This window comes from Podarcis melisellensis (genome assembly GCF_964234715.1).
Source record: "Podarcis melisellensis genome assembly, chromosome: 3".
Taxonomy (NCBI): Eukaryota; Metazoa; Chordata; class Lepidosauria; order Squamata; family Lacertidae; genus Podarcis; species Podarcis melisellensis.
Window position 1 is genome coordinate 2,113,915 of NC_138530.1, and position 23,117 is coordinate 2,137,031.

At 48.0% G+C, this 23,117-nt stretch overlaps 1 protein-coding gene across 1 annotated transcript in view; it reads right to left on the bottom strand.

Annotated features, from left to right (window-relative positions):
* Positions 1-17,755, bottom strand: part of DRC1 (dynein regulatory complex subunit 1) — a 32,466-nt gene extending 14,711 nt beyond the window's left edge. The window contains exons 1-7 of the mRNA XM_081903953.1: positions 17,568-17,755; positions 15,378-15,465; positions 14,278-14,390; positions 5,821-6,004; positions 3,053-3,190; positions 2,119-2,205; positions 40-162 (exon numbers count right to left, since the gene is read on the bottom strand). Of these exons, the coding sequence (XP_081760079.1) occupies positions 40-162; positions 2,119-2,205; positions 3,053-3,190; positions 5,821-6,004; positions 14,278-14,390; positions 15,378-15,465; positions 17,568-17,740 (906 nt within the window). The 5' untranslated portion in view covers positions 17,741-17,755. The remainder of the gene's footprint in view (positions 1-39; positions 163-2,118; positions 2,206-3,052; positions 3,191-5,820; positions 6,005-14,277; positions 14,391-15,377; positions 15,466-17,567) is intronic.
* Positions 17,756-23,117: the final 5,362 nt, after the last annotated feature.

The following is a 23,117-nucleotide window of genomic DNA, read 5'->3' on the forward strand; positions in this document are numbered from 1 at the left end:
CACTGGCACCCGACGAGGGGGTCTATTCTTGCTCCGTACCTGCACGTCATGCTCCAACTTGATCTTGATCACGTTGTACTCCTCGGCGTCTTGCACCCGAAGCTGGTTCAGCTCACGCTCATATTCCTCCACCTTCTTCAGGCGAGCCATCATGAAATCCAGCTAGAGCAAAAGGCAGAGAGACCGGGGGGGGGGGGTGGAGGTACCAGTTAAGAGGCGGGGGAACTGGCCCCCGTTTCCGCTGCGCTGGCTTGGAAACGAAGACAGCTCTTTGCCCCGGAATCGGTAAACAGCTCCCAAACCCCTCTGAGTAGCCCATCAAAGCATATCCCTGCAAAACAAAGGAGCTGCTTCTCCCTGCATTTGAAAGGTTGGGTCAAGGCCCATGAAACAGTGGGCTTTTGCCCCACACTCCCGGCTTCCGAGGGGGCAGCTCTTAAGCACGCGTCCCTCTGGTTTTGCTAAGCGGATACTCTGAAGCTCATCTCTGAGCCCAGCAAAGCTTGTGGTCACCTTCTGATAGATTTCTCCTTCCTTGGAGGTTTGTGAGGAGAGGTTGGATGGCCACTTGTCATGGATGCATTAGCTGAGATTCCTGCATTTCAGGGGGTTGGACTAGATGACTCTCAGGGTCCCTTCTGGCTCTATGATTCTAATATTTATAGACCGCTTTTCACCATAGATGGTCACTGTCAGGGAACTGCCATTGGAGCCAGAGGCAGAGGGAAAGCTCCAGAGGGATGCCGGAGAGGGTCCCAGTAGGGAGAGAGGCAGCCCATCTGCCGGGGAAGGAAATCAGCGTAACACCAGTGGTGAAGGGGGGCAGATGGGGGAATCGGAGAGGAGGCTCCAGGACTCCTCGCTGGAGACCAACGGGGAGAGCGCGGGTCCTCCGCTGCCCACACCCTCCCTGCGCAGAAGACTTCCGCGCAGGGAGAGTAGGAGGAGACTTGGCGTCAAAGAACTTCTTTGCTGGAAGAAGTTCAAGAAACGCCCACTGACGGATTCTGCCAGCGATTGAGACAGCCACGGGTGAGAGGCTGTCCAGACAGAAAGGGTTCAACTAGGCAACCTAGCCGGGAGTGGCGGCAACTTACGCACGAGCAACCCCTAGAACCATTAAAGTCACAAAGTATGCTCACAACGCAGATGGTCGCAGCTACCCGGAACTCAAACTAAGGGAGAGATTTGTTTGTGGTCTCATGTTATCCATCTCAACCAGCCCTCTACCCCACCAAAAAAAACACCAAAATAAGGAAGCATATTATAGAAGCATAGAATTGTAGAGCGGGAAGGGACCATGAGGGTCATCTAGTCCAACTCCCTGCAATGCAGGAATCTCAGCTAAGGCCTTCAGGTCAGGTGGCCACCTTCCTGCTCTACAATGACTAAGCCGCTTCTGGTGAACCAGAGCAGCGCATGGAAACGCCGTTTACCTTCCTGTATATGTAGGTAAAGGGACCCCTGACCATTAGGTCCAGTCACGGACCACTCTGGGGTTGCAGCGCTCATCTCACTTTACTGGCCGAGGGAGTCGGCGTACAGCCTCAGGGTCATGTGACCAGCATGACTAAGCCGCTTCTGGTGAACCAGAGCAACGCATGGAAACACCGTTTCCCTTCCCGCCAGAGCGGTACCTATTTATCTACTTGCACTTTGACGTGCTTTCGAACTGCTGGGTTGGCAGGAGCTGGGACCGAGCAATGGGAGCTCACCCCATCACAGGGATTCAAACCACCGACCTTCCGATCGGTAAGCCCTAGGCTCCGTGCTTTAACCCACAGCGCCACCCGCGTACCTTCCCGTATATATATTGCTTAATAAATTACTTAGAACGCCACACCTAAGCTCCACATCATTTCTGCTATTCTCTGCTGATATAGTGTGTGCACATATCTTCGGATATGTGTCGCTGGTGCACACCGGGACTGAAGATTTATGAACATCCCGGGCTACACTTCACAAGGAAGATGCCCGGAGAGGTTTGTCTCAAGGGCTGTGTGTCTCCTCCAGGGATGTTCCGACAGGACTACCATCTTAGACTTTTCCTTCTTTTCCTTCCTGGGAGGGGGCTGTTTCTCTGCCTTTCCTGCAGGCACATGCCCCCTGCTTCCTTACCTCTTGGCGGTTGAGCAACTGCATGGCCTGTTCCCATTTCTTCTTGTTGCTCGTGAGGAGTTCACGGCGCTCTAATTCAAAGGCTTTCTAGGGGGGGAAAGAGAGAGATGTGGCTTGAGCAGCCCCCAATCTATGTGCGGAAGGGAAGTCAGCAGAGTCCCACGAGAGCCAGGACTCAGAATCACAGAGCTGAAAAGCTGGGACACCCAAAGCTCATCTAGCCCAACCCCTGAAAGTGCAGGAATCACGACAAAATCACAGATTCTGCAGAGCTCATATTCACCCCTAAAGTAGCAAATGAGTAGTACTCCTAAGTAGGGGAGGAGGATAAATTAGGGACCTTCTAAGAAGACTCCAGATCGCCTTCATTACTTCTCGGAGTTTGGAGTCACTGAATTTTGATTTCTTTCCCCAGATCCATTCATTTAACACCCGCCCGCCCATGTTCTCCTACCCTGTGAGACTTGGGTATGTCCAAACCACAGTATCTCCCTGGCTAATAGACTAATAGTCTGATCACAACAGCTTAGGTTTGGGACTCCAAAGCCACTAACTCTTTGGATGTGTTTCTTGCTATTGTGTTTTGTCAAACGAATTTACTGAGCAACGTCTGCAACTGTTCAATTATTGGGATTTTCAAAGGCAGTGCCGAAAGCAAGAAGAGGATCCTCAGCTCTGCATTTTTAAATTGTTTTATTTCATATTGTCAGTCTAATTCTAATTTTATTTTTGTTTGCTAGCTGCCTTGGATACATGAAATACATAAAATAAACAAAGATAAACAGAATTTAAATACATTTGCTTGCTGATGCCCAATGCTGCTTTCATCTTAGTTTGACCGTCTTTTTTCTTTCCTTTGCCGCATATAGACAAGCAAGAAAGAATCTCCTTCTGCTGGTGAGAAGCTTCAGGGCACGGGAGGAGAGACCGGTACCTCAATCTGCAGGAGCTCTCGGCGGTAGTTTTTTATGAGGTTTCTGATCTGCTCCTCCATCCGCTCCAGGAGCAGGTTAATGTCTTCTGACTGCTTCCTGAGATCCTTCACATACTGGTCATCTTTGCTTTTCAGCTCCTGGAGGGAAAAAACAGGCAGGGAGGCCAGATTCATGCCTTACTTTTGGATTCCACCCCGTCATCTTCACACTAGAAGGCAGGCGGATTTCATTTACCGTGGTGCCCCGCAAGACGAATGCCTCGCAAGACGGAAAACCCGCTAGACGAAAGGGTTTTCCGTTTTGGAGGTGCTTCGCAAAACGAATTTCCTATGGGCTTGCTTTGCAAGACGAAAATGTCTTGCGAGTTCCTGCGGGGTTTTTTTCCTCCCCCCCTTTTTCCCAAGCCGCTAAGCCACTTATCAGCTGATCCGCTAAGCCGCTTAACATCTGATCCGCTAAGCCGCTTAACAGCTGATCCGCTAAGCCGCTAAGCCGCTTAACAGCTGATCCGCTAAGCCGCTTAACAGCTGATCCGCTAAGCCGCTAAGCCACTTAACAGCTGATCCGCTAAGCCGCTTATCAGCTGACCTGCTAAGCCGCTAATAGCGCTAATCCGCTAAGCTGCTAACGGGCTTGCTTCGCAAGACGAAGAGACTCGCGGAACAGATTCTTTTCGTCTTGCGAGGTACCACTGTACTAAATGTGTGTACTGCCCTTCATCCTAAGACCACAGAGCGGTTTGTGACTGATAACTCCTCTTAAGCTGATTTTACGCACACAACTGCAATATTACGCAGATTGCGGGAAATTACATAAAGGGAATAAAGGGAAAGCAAGGGGGTGGGACTCACGGAGAGCTTTTAAAGCCATGTTTAACAGGCTCTGGGAAGGTCACACGAGGCCTCTGGGGCAGCGACTGCAGGGTCCTAGGCCCCTGGAACCATTCCCAGAGCCCACTAAGCAAGATGTGGGGTAGGTGGAGAAAGGCCTCCTCAAACCCAGGATCAGACAGGTAGGGATACTCACACAGGGCCCTTCTAGCAGTCTTGAGCAATAATAACAACAATTATTATTATTATTTATTATTTATACCCAGCCAATATGGCTGAGTTTCCCCAGCCACTCTGGGCAGCTTCTAACGAAGATTAAAAATACATTAAAATGTCACACATTAAAAACTTCCCTGAACAGGGCTGCCTTCAGATATCTTTTAAAGATAAGATAGCTGCTTATTTCCTTCACATCTGAAGGGCGGGAGCCACTACTGAGAAGCCCCTCTGTCTGGTTCCCTGTAACCTCGCTTCTCGCAGGGAGGGAACCACCAGAAGGCCCTCGGTGCTGGATCTGTGTCCGGGCTGAACGATGGGGGTGGAGACGCTCCTTCAGGGATACTAGACTGAGGCCGTTTAGGGCTTTCAAGGTCAGCACCAACACTTTGAATTGTGCTCGGAAACCTACTGGAAGCCAATGTAGGTCTTTCAAGACCGGTGTTCTGTGGTCTCGGCAGCCAGTTCCAGTCACCAGTCTAGCTGCCGCATTCTGGATTAATTGCAGTTTCTGGGTCACCTTCAAAGGTAGCCCCACGTAGAGTGCATTGCATTAGTCCAAACGGGAGATAACTAGAGCATGCACCACTCTGGCGAGACAGTCCGCAGGCAGGTAGGGTCTCAGCCTGCGTACCAGGTGGAGCTGGGAGACAGCCGCCCTGGACACAGAATTGACCTGCGCCCCCATGGACAGCTGTGAGTCCAGAATGACTCCCTGGCTGTGCACCTGGTCCTTCAGAGGAACAGTTACCCCATTCAGGACCAGGAGGTCCCCCACACCTGCCTGCCCCCTGTCCCCCCAAAACAGTATTTCTGTCTTGTCAGGATTCAACCTCAATCTGTTAGCTGCCATCCATCCTCCAACCGCCTCCAGGCACTCACACAGGACCTTCACCGCCTTCACTGGTTCCGATTTAAAAGAGAGGTAGAGCAATAGCCAGGAACGCAACCCTCACATAAGGTGAGATTTCTCTGTAAATGGTTAAAAGCCAAAGGCCTGGTTATACAATCATACCTCGGGTGAAATGCGCTTTGAGATGAGTGTGTTTGAGTTGCGCTCCATGGCAACCCAGAAGTAACGGAGCGCGTTACTTCTGGGTTTCACCGCTTGCTCATGCGCAGACGCTCAAAATGACGTCATGCGCATGCGCAAAAGCAGCGAAAAGCGACGCGCCTGTGCAGACGTGCCGTCGCTAGTTATGTTTGCTTCTAGATGCGAACGGGGCTCCGGAACGGATCCCGTTCATATCTAGAGGTACCACTGTAGAGGCAAGTTCTTGCCTGGCACCTAAAAATACGTAACAAAGGTGCAAGATGATTCTCCCTAGGGGGAGCATTCCAGCAATGGGGAGACACTGCATAAAAGGCCCCTTTTCGTGTTGCCACCCTCCAGTCCTCTCGTGGAGGAGGCACACGAAGAAAGGGACTCAGAGGATGATCTCAGGGTCCGGGTCAGTTCATATGGTTCCTAAGGACGTTTCTCATTGCTACAAATTCCAAATCCATCCGAGGCAGGTTTGCCCATCACTAGCAGAAAGATACATACATTGAAACGCTCTTTTGCATGAGATCCTTTGCCCTATTTGTCGACTGCTAGCATCTGCCCCTTTCTCTAAAGGCAAAACACTTTTTGGTTAGCCCCTGCAGCAACCCTGCTGCAGCCACACTTCCCGTGACCTGCCCCCATGCACTCCTCCCCGCCCCCCGGTGCGATACCCCACCTGTTGCAGCTCACTGATGAGCTTGTTCTTTTCTTCGATCAGCTGTGCGCACAACATCTGCTGCGCATTGAGCCCTTCCCAGAGCTCCTGGGGGATGATCTTTTCCTTGGTAGCTCCCCACTTGGAAGTGATCTCGTTAAACTTGTCTTGGTTAGCCTTGGATTCATTCTCCAGCTTCTCCACCCTGCAAAGAGCCAGATGAGATGTTGAGAGTTCCCTTCAAGGCGAGTTTGAGCGGAGCCCTCGTCAGTTCTCATCTGAGGCTGAAAATCTATAACGCTATTGCAGGCTGCTGTGAGTTACAGCAGATCAATGATCTTAATCGGGGGTCAGCAAGCTTACCGTACCTCGGGCCGGTGTCTCCAGTGCCGATTGCGTGGCGGGCCAGAGGGCAGGGGAGCGCATGCCTATACGAGTGCGAACACGGTATTTCCGGCACACTTCTGGGTTGGAAGAGCACTGGAAATAGCTTGTGTGCATGTGCATGGGCCTTCTCCGCCCCGGATGTGCACCAGAAATAACACATGCGCATGCGAAATTAACACATGCGCATGCCCACAAGCTATTTCCGGTGCTCCTCCGACCCAAAAGTGGGCAGCCGTGCAGCGCCAGTAAGAGCGGGTGGCGGGGGTCGCTGCGGGCCGGATAAACGAGTCCCTTGGGTCTTATCCAGCCAGCGGGCCTTAGTTTGGGGACCCCTGATCTTAGTCATTTGCTGGCACAAGACCTCTGCCCTCTCCCCTCCTTGGTCTTTCTTTTTGGCTCAAGCACCAAGCAGTTCCAAACAGACACTTTCCTGAAGATCAGGTGCATCTGTAGGCCTGATCCCCAGTAGTCCATTGGCTCTTTGGACATTTTGAAGTTCAGTGTAAGTGGCAAGCCCCTCCCCCAAAAGGGGTGTGGCACAACACCCACCCCTCTCAATTAACTGGCATCTCATTCCTGCAGTGAAGGAATCTCAGCCAAACTGCGGGAGAGCATCTGAACTACTGAGGGTAGTGCAATCACGGAAGTGGGGGCCTCCTCCGAACGAGAACCAGCCTTCAGAAAACTCAGCCAAAGTGGGAATAAGCTAGAGGGAAAGGGTGCTTGCTGCCATACAATGTTCTATCAGCCCCATGTTTATAATTGCTCATATTTCATGAATTGAAAAAAATAATGTTGAAATATACATTTATTGAGAAACCAGAGGCCTTTCTTCTTGGAATAACAGGTTTGGAATTGCCCAAGAAAGATGTCAAACTGTTTTTGTATGCCACAACTGCAGCAAGAATTGTTAGCTAAGAAAGCACAAGAAGTCCCTACAGCGGAGGAATGGCAGATGAAGATGATGGATTTTTCGAAGCTAGCCGCCCTGACTGGAAGAGTCCGCGACCAGGAGGAGGAGGAGTACCAGGAGGAATGGATGAAATTCAAAGACTATTTACTTAAATATGTCAAGATAATTTAACTGGAAAAGCTTACAAATACCAGATAGGCTTAGGATTTAAATATGTAATGTTAGAGATTAATATGTTTAAAGTTAAAATAGAAAGAAAGAAAGATATTAAGTGATTAAGTTAATTTTATGAGAAAATTGGTTTTGGAAAACTGTTAAAATGATATACACTGAAATTCAACTAGGGGGATTTGAGGAAGTCACTTAACAATGTTACTAAGGTTGGTTTAAATACAGTTGAGATTTATGTTTGTTTGTTTGTTTAATTTTTTTGGAAAATCAATAAAAAAATTGGGATATATATATATATATATATATATATATATATATATTTTTGCTCATATTTCCACCTCCGAAGGGAAAATTTGTTTTCTGCTGCTTCAAAGCTCAAGGCCCACAGCCACAAGTCCAAATGACAGGGAAGGGGGTTTGATTCATATGAGGAAGACCTCCCTGGTTTCACAAGCTCCTTGCCAGTAGATGGGACTCCCTTGGAAAATGATGGGTGGTCCAATGATATATAGGTGGTACATGACCCCAGTCAAGCTTGCAAAAATCTATCACTTGCCTGATAATAAATGTTGGAAATGTAAAGAAAATGAAGGTACATTCTTTCACCTTTGGTGGACGTGCCCAAGGATTAAGGCTTTCTGGGAAATGATCTATAATGAATTGAAAAAGGTATTTAAGTATACCTTTCTGAAGAAACCAGAAGCCTTTCTCCTGGGCATGGTCGGCCAATTGGTGCCAAAGAAGGACAGAACATTTTTTATTTATGCAACAACAGCAGCAAGAATACTTATCGCAAAGTATTGGAAGACACAAGATTTACCCACTCTGGAAGAATGGCAGATGAAGGTGATAGACTATATGGGACTGGCAGAAATGACTGGCAGAATCCGAGACCAGGGAAGAGAGATGGCGGAAGAAGATTGGAAGAAATCTAAGGACTATCTTGGGAAATATTACAAAGTTAATGAATGTTAGAATGATGTTGGTTAGAAATTAAGTGGTTTTCAGCTGTAATGATTAAGATAACTGGGGGAGGGGGAAAGAAAGAAAGGTTGAAAATTAAGTGAAAATCAATGGTGAGGATTTGCTGAATTAATAATTTGAATTGGAATACAAAAAGGGGAGGTATGAGGAGGTCTGGGAAGTAAGTTATAAGAAAATAAGTGAATGGAATTTCATGTGTTGTTTTTTAAAAAAATGTTTTTAGTTTTGTATTTTTGTTATTTTTTCTGTTTGTGTTTTTTTTCTTTATTATTGTTTTTGTATAACCTTTGAAATGTTAATAAATATCTTATAAAAAAAAGGAAAATGATGGGTGGTCCTTTCCTATAAGCATTTAAACTGAGGCCGGGAGGGGGGCCACCCAGTGTGGGTTGTGAAAAATGGGCAGGGACAAAATGAACTCTGAGCTCCCTTCAGACTGTTTGGCTCCATTATACCTTGATGCCAGTGTACTTAAAACAAGGAGGGGCAGCACCTGAAGGACACAGAGCACACCTTGCGATCAAATTCCCCTCCTGGCTTCAGTTCTCAGCACCTCCAGTTTAAGGAGGTTCCCAGACAGCAGGGGTGGAGCATGGCTGCCAGTCGCAGAGGCCAGCCTAACATGCGTCATAGGACTGCTGCTAGGATGGGTACAGATTCTGTTGGCACAAAAATGGAAGCAAGAAGAACTACCGACGAAAGAAGAATGGCAGATGAAATTGATGGACTATGTAGAACTGGATAAATTAACAGGAAGGATTTGAAACCTGCGGGACCAGAGATTCTTAGAAGAGTGGGGTAAGTATATGGACTGTTTGAAAAGCAATTGTAATGAACAAATTACGCTAGTAGGACTGCAAGAAGTTCTGTAAGGAGGACTATCTGAAATATTGCAAGACTATGAGGAGAATTATTAATGATAATTAAGAGTAATAGAGAAATTAAGAAATACGGGATAAGTGATAAAGAACGGAAAATCATCAGAGCTGTTGACGGAAGTCTAAAATATTGTATAAGATAAGAAGTTATGTTATACGATTGTTGGAAATGATATGTTAAAAAAAACTAATAAAAATGTGTATATGTGTGTGTGTGTGTATATAGATGTACTCTGTGTGTTTGCTTTCGTAGATTTTCACGGGTACAGGAATGCAGGTTTTGGTGTCCTCGGGTGTCTTCCCGTGTAAAAGTTGGGGTGTCTAGGCGACGTTTCGACGAGGTCTCACTCGTCATCTTCAGGCTGGTGCTTTCGGCTTCTTGTTACTGGAACAGAGCAGGATCTCAGTGTTTGAGTTCCTATAAATACTGTTGAGGGGGTGTGGTGTATAGCCTCCAATGTTCTGGGCAGAGAGGAAGTTCCCAGGCTAGTGTGCCTTTTCTTCTTTTGTTCCTTAATTACTTGAGGGATATCTTGAGTGATTTCTTGAGTGATATCCTGAGTACCACTTAGGTGGGTCATTAGGTGTGGATTAGTTGCTAAAGTCTTTGTGTCTACACACACACACACACACACACACACAGAGTCATACCTCAGGATAAATATGCTTCAGGATAAGTATTTTCGGGTTGCGCTCTGCGGCGATCCAGAAGTAACGGAGCGTGTTACTTCCGAGTTTCGCCGCTCGCACACGCGCAGATGGTCAAAATGACATCACACGATGTGCGGAAGCAGCAAAACGCGACCTGCGCACGTGCAGATGCGCAGTCACGTCTTACGTTCTATTCAGGACGTAACGGATCGGATCCGGAACAGATTCCGTTTGCATCCTGAGGTACCACTGTGTATGTATGTATATATATATATATGCTTTCGTAGATTTTCACGGGTACAGGAATGCAGGTTTTGGTGTCCTCGGGTGTCTTCCCGTGTAAAAGTTGGGGTGTCTAGGCGACGTTTCGACGAGGTCTCACTCGTCATCTTCAGGCTGGTGCTTTCGGCTTCTTGTTACTGGAACAGAGCAGGATCTCAGTGTTTGAGTTCCTATAAATACTGTTGAGGGGGTGTGGTGTATAGCCTCCAATGTTCTGGGCAGAGAGGAAGTTCCCAGGCTAGTGTGCCTTTTCTTCTTTTGTTCCTTAATTACTTGAGGGATATCTTGAGTGATTTCTTGAGTGATATCCTGAGTACCACTTAGGTGGGTCATTAGGTGTGGATTAGTTGCTAAAGTCTTTGTGTCTTGACCTCTTGAACTTTGTGAAGAGTTTTTCTGAGAAGATGGCTGTACTGCACTTAGTTGTGCTCTGGCTTGGCTTCGTGTATAGGGGCGAGCTGTGGTTTTGTGGCCTGTGTCAGCCAGATCTGTGTAGGGATTGCAGGGGGGTGCAGCATCCGGAGGTGCCACCATGGTTTGGCTACTGGATGGTGTCTGTAATTTATCTGTGGAGAGGGTCTGGGTTTGGGTCTGGTGTGGTTGATTGGTGATAGCGTTCTGTGTGCCTCTGGATCTGGTGTCAGTTTTTGTGGGGAGGGCTAATTTCCAGATGTCTGGCAAGCGGGATGTGTCGTCACGCTTGTTCATGTTGTGAGGGTGTTTCTCTATCTCGATGGCTTCCATGGTGCCGAAAGCACCAGCCTGAAGATGACGAGTGAGACCTCGTCGAAACGTCGCCTAGACACCCCAACCTTTACACGGGAAGACACCCGAGGACACCAAAACCTGCATTCCTGTACCCGTGAAAATCTACGAAAGCAAATATCTCACCTCTACGGGGAGGAAACCTTCCAGCTGACAAGAACCTACGAGAAACTAGAAGTCCGAAGAGCCACCATCTTATGTGATCTCTTGTTCCTACGCAACTGCCGAGACAACAACTTAATTCCCACATGCTTCCAACTTAAATTCCATTCTAAAACCCCAGCTACCGAAAGGATCCTGAAACGAACTGAACTATCCCTAATCAGAAACGAACTACACAAGAAAAGATACCTACTAAACCAAACCAACAAAGATCTGCTCACTCTTCACCTCAAACTCTGTAACAAAATCCACCCTGCACTCTGGGACAAATGCAAACAACTAGCCATCTGGAGAGCTGAAACGGAGACCTCACATAAGACAGACACACACACCAACAAACTCCACAAACTAGAGAAACGCCAGAAGCCCAGCCACCCTCCACAACAACCCATGAAACAAACAGTACATAACATATCAGACAGGATCCTCACCACAACTGAAACCAAAGTACTCTCCAAAGGTTTCAACTTTGCAGTCGCCCCGAGACGCATCCCCACGGAAAACATCATATGCGGAGTCGAAGCTAGCCTAACCAAAATCAACCCAGATGAAGCCAATAAAATCAGACTTGAAGTCACCAACATCCTCTGCTCCAGCAAACCACCCAGAAGCAATTTACACAAAGAAGAACAGAAAGCACTCACCAACCTGAGGAAAGACAACAACATAATCATTCTCCCAGCAGACAAAGGTAATGCCACTGTTGTGATGAACACATCGGACTACCAAGCAAAACTATCAAACCTACTCCAAGATCCTACCTACCAACCTATAAAAACAGATCCCACCACCTATCTGGAAAAAACCACCAAATCCAAAATAAAAGCCTCTCCTATCAGTGAAGAAATCCAGCTAAGAATCATCCCCAGAGAAAAATCATCCAGATGCCCCAAACTCTACGGCCTCCCCAAGATACACAAAGAAGGAACACCACTCAGACCAATAGTCAGCTCCATAGGCTCACCTCTACAAAATCTCGCTAAATTTCTCGCCAAGCAACTTCAGCCCTATGCAGAATCCATCTCTTCACACGTTCCAAACTCCTTCCAGTTCATAGAAACAATAAAGAAGCAAAACCTACATCCTAATGACCTACTTGTGAGCTTCGATGTTGTATCTCTCTTCACACAAGTGCCCATTAATGAAGCCTTGACAGCCATTCAAAACAAATACAATCCCCCCGAATACATCTTGGACCTGACCAACCACTGCCTAACCAACACGTACTTCATCCACAATGGACAAAGATACAAACAGATAGAAGGAGCACCTATGGGATCACCCCTCTCACCGGTCATCGCAAACCTGTACATGGAACACTTTGAAACCAATGCTTTAGACAAGTCAGAACACAAACCCAAACTTTGGCTCAGATATGTTGACGACACCTTTGTAATTTGGCCACACGGGAAGGAAAAACTGGATAGCTTCCTCACACATCTCAACAGCCTACACCCCAAAATACAATTCACTATGGAAATAGAAGCCAACAACCAACTTCCCTTCCTTGACGTCCTAATCTACAAAAAACCTGATGGCTCCCTAGGACACACTATCTACCGGAAAAAAACACACACCAACCGCTACTTACATGCACAATCACACCACCACCCTGCACAAATAAACTCCGTAGCCAAGACTCTCATCTCCAGAACCAAACGCCTGGCTGACAAAGACCACTTGACAACTGAGTTACAGAATCTCTCAAATGTGTTAATTGCCAATGGATACCAGCAAAACAGGGTTACGAAGCTAATCCAAAAAGAAACACCCCCCAAAAACCAAGACACAGAAGAAAACAATGGCATGGCCCTCCTTCCTTATATCAAGGGCACTACAGATAAAATTGGCAAAATCCTCCATAAACACAATATCAAAACAGCCTTTTGCACCAACCAAAAAATAGCCAATATCCTCAGAAACCCCAAGGATAAAATCCAGTTGGAAAACCAAGGGGTCTATGAAATACCCTGCAAAGTCTGCCCAGCCACGTACATTGGACAAACAAACAGACGAATAAATGCACGTATCGCAGAACACAAGAATGCCGTCAAAAAAGAAGAAAAAACTTCCTCTCTTTTCCAACACATGAAAGAAACAGGACACGAAATTAATTTTGCAGATTCCAAATTGCTCTTTAACATGGAACATCACCACAAGAGAATAATCATGGAAGCCATCGAGATAGAGAAACACCCTCACAACATGAACAAGCGTGACGACACATCCCGCTTGCCAGACATCTGGAAATTAGCCCTCCCCACAAAAACTGACACCAGATCCAGAGGCACACAGAACGCCATCACCAATCAACCACACCAGACCCAAACCCAGACCCTCTCCACAGATAAATTACAGACACCATCCAGTAGCCAAACCATGGTGGCACCTCCGGATGCTGCACCCCCCTGCAATCCCTACACAGATCTGGCTGACACAGGCCACAAAACCACAGCTCGCCCCTATACACGAAGCCAAGCCAGAGCACAACTAAGTGCAGTACAGCCATCTTCTCAGAAAAACTCTTCACAAAGTTCAAGAGGTCAAGACACAAAGACTTTAGCAACTAATCCACACCTAATGACCCACCTAAGTGGTACTCAGGATATCACTCAAGAAATCACTCAAGATATCCCTCAAGTAATTAAGGAACAAAAGAAGAAAAGGCACACTAGCCTGGGAACTTCCTCTCTGCCCAGAACATTGGAGGCTATACACCACACCCCCTCAACAGTATTTATAGGAACTCAAACACTGAGATCCTGCTCTGTTCCAGTAACAAGAAGCCGAAAGCACCAGCCTGAAGATGACGAGTGAGACCTCGTCGAAACGTCGCCTAGACACCCCAACTTTTACACGGGAAGACACCCGAGGACACCAAAACCTGCATTCCTGTACCCGTGAAAATCTACGAAAGCATATATATATATATATATATATATATATATATATATATATATATATATATATATAAGGATGGGTACAGATTCTGAGGTCCTTGCAGGAAAGGCGGGCTATAAAACTGGTTAAAAAAATTAATGTATGGGCCAACGTTCTGATTTAGTGCAAAGAAATTTATAAGGTTCATGTTACGCACCCTGGAACCTGCAGTTCTCTCAAGCCTGAATCAGAATGTTGAACCTGGGAGTGGACGTCTTTTCTGACCCCTTGGTCAAAGTGAAGATCGCGCTGAGTTCCCAAGGGAACCACTGGCTGGCTCTGATCTCTCCTGCCTCTTTCCCAGATACCCCCCAGTTAAAGAGGATGCTCTGGCCCAGTGCTTACCTTTGCCGGTTCAGCTCCTCTTCCTCCGCTCTCCTGTGCGTCTCTCGAGAATCAGCTGCCACCTGGATGTTTGTCACTAGCTGTGTGCCATCGATCAGCAGCTTAGTCAGCCTCTGAGCACAGAAGAGAACATATTATAAGCGGGTTATTCTAAGCTAACGCAGATACGAAATGATTGAGGCGGGATCTTTTGACCAACCAGACTGATTTATGTGGACAAAGGTAAAGAGACCCCTGACCATTAGGTCCAGTCATGGCCGACTCTGGGGTTGCGGTGCTCATCTCGCTTTATTGGCCAAGGGAGCCGGCGTACAGCTTCTGGGTCATGTGGCCAGCAGGACTAAGCCACTTCTAGTGAACCAGAGCAGCGCACGGAAATGCCGTTGACCTTCCCGCCGGAGTGGTACCTATTTATCTACTTGCACTTTGACATGCTTTCGAAGTGCTGGGTTGGCAGGAGCAGAGACCGAGCAACGGGAGCTCACCCCGTCGCGGGGATTCGAACCGCTGACCTTTTGATCGGCAAGTCCTAGGCTCCGTGGTTTAACCCACAGCGCCACTTCTAGGAAATTTTTTTTAAAAACCCCTGCAAGGTCTGCAATTGTGAAGCTGTGCTATACAGATGTATCCTGGCAATAGGAATGAAGTGACCGTAATTTCCACCTTGAGGTCCAGTTCCCTCCTGATTGATTGTGTGACTGCAGTACATTGTTTATTGCTTTCATTTTATGGATCAATGGTCTTGTTAGATAGTAAAATTCATGTACATTGCTGTTTTAGGGGTTGCTTTTAAAACTCTGGAACAGATTAATCTGTTTTGCATTACTTTCTATGGGAAAGCGCTCCTTGATTTTGGAACACTTTGGTTTGGGAGCGGACTTCCAGAATGGACTAAGTTTGAGAACCAAGTCACCACTGTATATTGATACCAAGGTTATCTTACTGTGTCTTTTTTACTATGCTGAAACTGTTTTGTATCGTCTTTCATATGGATAGCGATGGGTTGGGTTTCTTTTTGTCACGCTGTGCTGTGAACTGATTGAATGCAATATGGGGAAATCATACACAAAAACGCCCTGGTTCCCTGGCTGAGTCCTAACCTGTCTGCTGTCCTCTATCTGTTTGTGGCTCCGACTCTGCTCCTCTTCCACCAGCTTATGTGCATCTGGATCTTCTCCAAGGGCCTCCCTGGAAAAGAGCCAAAAAGGGGCATGTTCATCCTTGGTCTACCCACCCTGTGCCTGGACTAATGTTTGCGGATCTCCAGACCTGAAACCAGAGTGACTCTGGATAGGAAGCTCTGGGGGAAAGTGGGAGGTAGGCGAGCCCAAAAGGGTGTGGGTGGGAAACATTAAGAAGTGGGGTGCTGGGACCATTTCTGCATCTGGGGTTGGGTTGTGGGAGGAGAGGTTCAGAGCTGGGTGGCCAGATCACCCAAGGTGCATCAGGATTCACAACCTCGCCCTCCCCTCGGAAGGGTCTCCCAGAGGTCCTCTAGTCCGACCCCCTTGTGATGCCAGCGTTGTGCCTCCCCCTTCCCTCAGAAGGTGCTCCTAGAGGTCCTCTAGCCGGACCCCCCTCACGATGCCAGCATTGTGCCTTCCCCCTTTTTGGAAGGGACACCCAGTGGTCCTCTAGCCGGACCCCCTTGTCAAAACCTCCTCCTCTCTTCCCCCTCGGAAGGTCCTCTTAGAGGTCCTCTAGACTGACCTCCCTTGCAATGCCTTCCCGTCCCTCCCCCTTGGAAGAGACACCCTGAGGTCCTCTAGTTCGACCCCTTTGTGATGCCAGCGTTGTGCCTCCCTCCCCCTTCGGAAGGTACACACTGAGATGTTCTAGCCGGACGCCCTTGTCGATGCCAGCATTGCGCCTCCCCTCGGAAGAAGATGTTAAAGGTCCTCTAGCCGGACTCCCCTCGCGATGCCTCCCCTTCCCTCCCCCCTTGGAAGATGCACCCAGGGGTCCTTTAGCCAGACCTCTTTCGCCATGTCAGCATTGCGCTTCTCCCTCTCCTCGGAAGGGTCCCCTAGAGGTCCTCTAGTCCAACCCCCCTGCGACATGCAGAGGTTCTCTAGCCCGACCCCGCTCACAATGCCTCCCCGTTCCTCCCCGCTCAGAATGAGCACCCAGAGGTCCTATAGCAGGACCCCCCTTGCAATGCCAGTATTGTGCCTCCCCCCTCCTTTGGAAGGGACACCCAGAGGTCCTCTAGCTGGACCCCCCTCGTGATGCCTCTCCTTTCCTCCCCCCTCCCCTAGGAAGGGCACCCAGAGGTCCTCTAGTCCAACCCCCTTGCCATTCCTTTCCTCTCCCCTGAAGGGACATGCAGAGGTCCTCTAGTTCGACCCCCTCGCGATGCCTCCCCTTCCCTGCCCCCTCGGAAGGGGCCCCCAGAGGTCCTCTAGCCGGGCCCCTTTCGCAATGCTAGCACTGCGCCTCCCCCTCCCCTTGGAAGGGGCACCCAGAGGTTTTCTAGTCCAACCTCCTTGCGAGTCCTCTCCTCTCCCCTGAAGGGGCACCCAGAGGTCCTCTAGCCGGACGCCCCTTGCGATGCCAGCATTGTGCCTTCCCCTCCCTGGGGAAGGGCATCTAGCCAAACCCCCCTCAGGATGCCTCCCCTCTCCTACCCCCTCCCCTCGGAAGGGTCTCCCAGAGGTCCTCTAGCCGGACCCCCCTTGCGATGCCAGCATTGTGCCTCCCCCTCCCCTCGGAATGGACACCCAGAGATCCTCTAGCCGGACCCCCTCGTGATGCCTCCCCTCCCCGTCACAACCTTCCCATGTCCCCGGAAGGGTCTCCCAGAGGTCCTCTAGCCGGACCCCCTCGCGATGCCTTCCCGTCCCTCCCCCTCCCCTAGAATGGGTCTCCCAGATGTCCTCTAGCCGGGCCCCCTTGCGATGCCAGCATTGTGCCTCCCCCTCCCCTCGGAAGGGACACCCAGAGGTCCTCTAGCCGGACGCCCCTCGCGATGCCAGCATTGTGCCTCCCCCTCCCTGGGGAAGGGCATCTAGCCAAACCCCCCTCGCGATGCCTCCCCTCTCCTCCTCCCTCCCCTAGGAAGGGTCTCCCAGATGTCCTCTAGCCGGGGCCCCCTTGCGATGCCAGCATTGTGCCTCCCCCTCCCCTCGGAAGGGACACCCAGAGATCCTCTAGCCGGACGCCCTCGTGATGCCTCCCCTCGGAAGGATCCCCTAGAGGTCCTCTAGTCCGACCCCCTCGCGATGCCTCCCCCTCCCTTCCCCCCCCGGAAGGGGTCCCCAGAGGTGCTCTAGCCGGCCCCCCGGTCCCACCTCCTCTTGGCCTCGAGGCGGGCGGCGATGCGGAGGCGCCGGGCGGCGATGCGCTCCTGCGGGTCCTCGGAGGCGAGGTTGGGGGCCTTGGCCCGCGCGCCGCCCCCCGCGCCCTCGCCGCCCTCCTCCGCCCCCTCCGCCCCGCCGCCGCCCCCTTCGCCCTCCGAGCTCATCCCGACGCCCCACCAGGCCCGGCGCCCTCCGTCGCCACGGCAACGCCGTCGCTAGGAAACCGGAGACCGCGCCGCGGCGTCGCCACGTCACGTGCGTGCTGGCGTCGGCCTTCTTGAAACGTAGAGCTAGAAATGTAGACTGACGCGCGGCGCCGGCTTCCGGGTGCATTGCAGGCTGCAAGGAGGTGGGGGCAGATTTCGCTTATTTCTTGAGCGCAGTTCAGGCAAAGGGACAGATCCTTGCAATTCATATCTGCAGGGGAGAAGCGTCTTCGTAGGGAAATGTAGCGCAGCCCACTTTATTTATTTATTTTTTAAAAAGATATTTATTAAAGTTTCAAAAATTATATAAAAACAAAACAAAACAACAATACAAACAAACACAAACAAAAACAAGTATAATTTCAATCCCTTATTTTCTTGTAGCTTACTTCCCCGACTTCCTCATACCTCCCCTTTCTGTATTCCAATTTCTAATTATGAATTCAGCAAATCCTCTCCCTTATTTTTCATTTAGTTTTTAACATTTCTTTTCTTTTTACTTAACCATTACAGCTGAAAACCACTTAATTTCTAAACCAACGTCATTCTAACATTCATTAATTTTGCAATATTTCCCAAGATAGTCCTTAAATTTCTTACAATCTTCTTCCGCCGTCTCTCTTCCCTGGTCTCAGATTCTGCCGGTCATTTCTGCCAGTCCCATATAGTCCATAAATAAAGTTCTATCCTTCTTTGGCACCAATTGACTGACCATGCCCAGGAGAAAGGCCTCTGGTTTCTTCAGGAAGGTATATTTAAATACCTTTTTCAATTCATTATATATCATTTCCCAGAAAGCCTTAATCTTTGGGCACGTCCACCAAAGTGAAAGAATGTACCTTCAATCTCTTTACATTTCCAACATTTATTATCAGGTAAGTGGTAAATTTTTGCAAGCTTGACTGGGGTCATGTACCACCTATAAATCATTTTCATAATATTCTCTCTTAGGGCTTGTTAACGGAAACTTCGAGGGTTCTCTTGGACAAAACAAAGACACCAACCAGGATAACTTGGAGCAAAACAGCAGCCTGTAGGCTTGGCCTTTATTGAACTGTTGCAACAGGCTGCTCCCCTCACGTGCAGGAGAGAGGAAAGACCCAGAAGAATAGTGTGCAAGGTCTTATAAAAACTTTTGAAATTCCCCTCCTCTAGATCAAGCCCACCCCCAGAAACATCATGCATACATTACAGAAAGGAGGGGCTGAGGGAGGAGTTGGTGGTAACCTGAGTGTCTTGTCACCTGGCTGGTTCCTCCTTTCCCCCTCCCCACGAGTACTTTCCACAGGACAAAGGGCAGTTTGCAGTTTCCTGCCCCCTGAGGGAAGATCTGATCAGTGTCCTTTGTTTCAGTCCATGTTGAATCCACTCCCATATGCAAGTTCTTTGTGATCTTGATTGTCTTCTGTCTGGGATCATCAGGGTTGGCATGGGCAGGGCTCCTGTGGATGTGCTGAGACAGTGAAGGGATCATGGCTGACCAGGACCAAGTCACCCCCCTTTGTTAGTTCCTGTCATATGGAGTAAAATAAAATGGAACAGTGCAAATCCGATGTATGGTTGATTTTCTATGAATTTATAACAGAAATGTGGCGTATGTGTGTGTGAGTGTGTAGTCTATACAAACAGAATGATTGGGGTGGGGGGGTTCCTGCTACAGGGCTTTACATGCCGTAAATTTCATACCGGTGGTCCACAACTGTTCCCAGTCAGCAAACATAATGTTATGACCAATATCTTGTGCCCACTTAATCATGGCTGATTTCACCGTTTCATCCTGTGTATTCCATTTCAACAGCAAGTGGGCATTATTATCATTATTATTATTATTATTAAAGGAAGGTAAAATGTGTATTGCATTATTATTTGTATTATTATTTGCATTTACCGTATTTTTCGCACCATAGGGCGCACCGGACCATAGGGCGCACCCAGTTTTTTGGGGGGGAAATAAAGGGGGAAAAATTATTTCCCCCCCAGGTGCGGGGCTGGGGCGGGGGAAGCTAGAGCTTCCCCCGACCCCAGCCCTCAAACAGGCAGCTCTCCTCAAGCAGCGGGAGCGCTCCCGCTGCTTGCGGAGAGGTCCGCGAAGCCTGGACGCGCTGAGCTCAGCGCGCCCAGGCTTCGGCATGCAGGCACCTCTCCGCAAGCAGCGGGAACGCTCCGCTCTATACCCGGAGGTCTCAGGGCAGTTCACAGAACAAAATCAAAATATAAAATCACAAAAATATTTTATATTTTTTTAAAAAATAAAACTTTATTAAAATTTTATAGAAAATATTTTTAAAAAAATATATAAAATAAAACATTTTAATAAAAATGATAGAAAATAAAACAATTTCATAAAAAATTATACATAAAATAAAATAATTTTATAAAAAATCATACATAAAATAAAATGATTTTTAAAAATATTTTATATAAAATATAAAATAAAAACAGCAACGCAATAAACCCCTCTAAAAACCCCACATTTTTTAAAAAAATTTTTTGTTTTTTATATTTGTTATTTTTTGTGTTGGTGTTTTGTTTTTATCACTGTTTTTTTTTGTATAACTTTTGAAACTTCAATAAATATCTTTTAAAAAAATAAATAAAAACCCCACATTTTAAGAGCGCATAGAATTATGATGATGATGATGATGATTTCTTCGCTCCTTTACAAGGAGCCCAAGGGAGTCTGCACGGCTCTCCCCATTCCATCCTCACCACCAACCCTGTGAGGCAGGCCGCTGCTCTCATTTTTATTATTTGATTCTTAAATTTGCAACCCGCCTTCTAACTTAGGCTCCCAGCCATTTTCGACTACAACTCCCATCATCCCTAGCTGGCAGGACCAGTGGTCAGAGATGATGGGGCTTGTGGTCCAAAACCAGCCGGCGACCCAAGTTTAGGAAACCCTGTTCTAAGGAGCTCAAGGTCGAGTACCATAGTTCTTCTCTTCCTCCTCTATTTCATCCTCACAAAAACCCTGTGAGGTACTGTATTTTTCGCTCCACAAGACGCACCTGGCAAAAAGACGCACCTAGTTTTTAGAGGAGGAAAACAAGAAAAAAAATATTCTGAACAAAACAGTGGATGTATGATTTTTTGGTTCATGCTGTGGCCACAGACATGTGATCTGACGGTGAGTTTGGGGTAGCCCAATTCAAAAATCCTGAGAATCCATGTAGATCCGTGCTTTGTAACCACGTTTTTGCACCACAAAACAGTGGGTGCATGATTTTTTGGGTGCAGGCTGTAGCCATGGACATGCTATGTGATCTGATGGTGAATTTGGGGTGACCCAGTGCAAAAATCCTGAGGATCCATGTGGATCCGTGCTTTGTAACCACGTTTGTTATGTACTGAATTGAATAGGATCCAAAATGCAGCAGTCTGATTGGTCCTAGAACAATAGGATCCAAAAGGCAGCAGTCTGATTGGTCCTAGAACAATAGGATTCAGAATGCAGCAGTCTGATTGGTCCTAGAACAATGCAGCAGTATGATTGGTTGGCAGGAACCACCCAATCATGCTCCAGATAGCAGTGAATCCACAACCTGATTGGCTTACAGTAGAATTCTGGAATTAGCCAATCGTGTGCAGCCCATTGTGTAAATAATGTATATAAAGCAGATACTTTGAGGGGACTTTCATTCATTCCTCCTCACCACTATGAGCTGAATAAAGAGCATGAAATCACTTTGCGACTCTGAGTATATTTCAACGTTTTAAGTGGGGAGGGAAGGAAAAACACTGAAGGGACAAGGAGCATGTGTGGGGTGTGTGGAGAAGGAGCCAGGGAGGGAGAGAGGGAAAGAGAGCACAGTTGCTTTAAAGGAGCAAACTGGACAGGAGCTGCTTACACTCGTGTAAGAGGCTCCTCTCCTGCTTGGCTGCTTCAAAGTGAGTGACGGAGGAGGGAAGGAAGGGGAACCATGGATCCTCTGCTGGCGACTGCAGCAGATCCCCCCCGCCCGCCATCCGTAGGCATTCGCTCCATAAGACTCACAGACATTTCTCATTATTTTTTAGGAGAAAAAAAGTGTGTCCTATGGAGCGAAAAATACAGTAGGTTAGGCTGAGAGGCAGTGACAGGCTCAAGGTTACCCAGTAAGCTTCGCTGCTGAGTGGGGAGATTTGCACCCAGATGTTCCAGGTCCTAGTCTGGCGCTCTAACCATCACGCCACACTGCCTCGCCTGCTAACTGCAGCCTGTCATCCCATTTGCCAGGATCCTGGAAGGTGCCAAGCAGATGTGTTCCACGAGGCGGCCTGCAGTTAATGCCAGCATTGCAGGGGGTTGGTCTGGATGACCTTTGGGGGTCCCTTCCAACTATCCAATTCTAGGATTCTATGGCAGCTTTTTCTCAGGTGGGAGCAGCTCCTTTAAAACCCATCTGGTTGAATAAACACCCAGCAATAAAAGATAATGGGAGAGGATTCACCCCAGCAAATTATTTGTCAAAATTACAAATACCCAAATACAGACGGTCATTTACCCTCACTAGATTCAACGTGCAGGGCAGATTGCAGGGCAGATTCAAGGGTAAACCATAATACGCGGAACGACTGCGGCTTGACGGACGTAGAAACTGTCTCTCATGTCTTGTTACGCTGCTGTTTCTACGGGGATCTACGCTTGGCTTTTATCACTCCTGTTATACAAAAATCTCCAAATGGGTCCAAACTTCAATGTCTAAAATTCCTGGTAGAGGACAAGGATCTAGAGATCACGCTAAAGGTGGTCAAATTCTGTGCGACTGCCATAAAACTTAGGGAACGAGCTGTACTACCAAAACGATTAAGGTTTTAAATGACAATTTTAGGTTATATTTTAGTGTTCAAGATTTAATATATATATATTAACTGTATTGTCTCTGCTATACCCAATTTCAATTCAATGTATTCCTGATGTGTTTTATGATTTTCCTGATATTGTAAGTGAGCCAGAAGTAGTAGGTGACCGTAATAATAAAATTCATTCATTCAACCCAGCCGGGAATCTGAGTAGAGTCTCCTTTCCAACTTTGCAGTTGTTGATAACAACAACAATAATATAAATAGTAATAAAAAATTAAAGGGACCCCTGACCATTAGGTCCAGTTGTGACCGGCTCTGGGGTTGCGGCGCTCATCTTGCTTTATTGGCCGAGGGAGCCGGCGTACAGCTTCTGGGTCATGTGGCTAGCATGACTAAGCCGCTTCTGGCGAACCAGAGCAGCACACGGAAACGCCGTTTACCTTCCCGCCGGAGCGGTACCTATTTATCTACTTGCACTTTGACGTGCTTTCGAACTGCTAGGTTGGCAGGAGCAGGGACCGAGCAACGGGAGCTCACCCCGTCGCAGGGA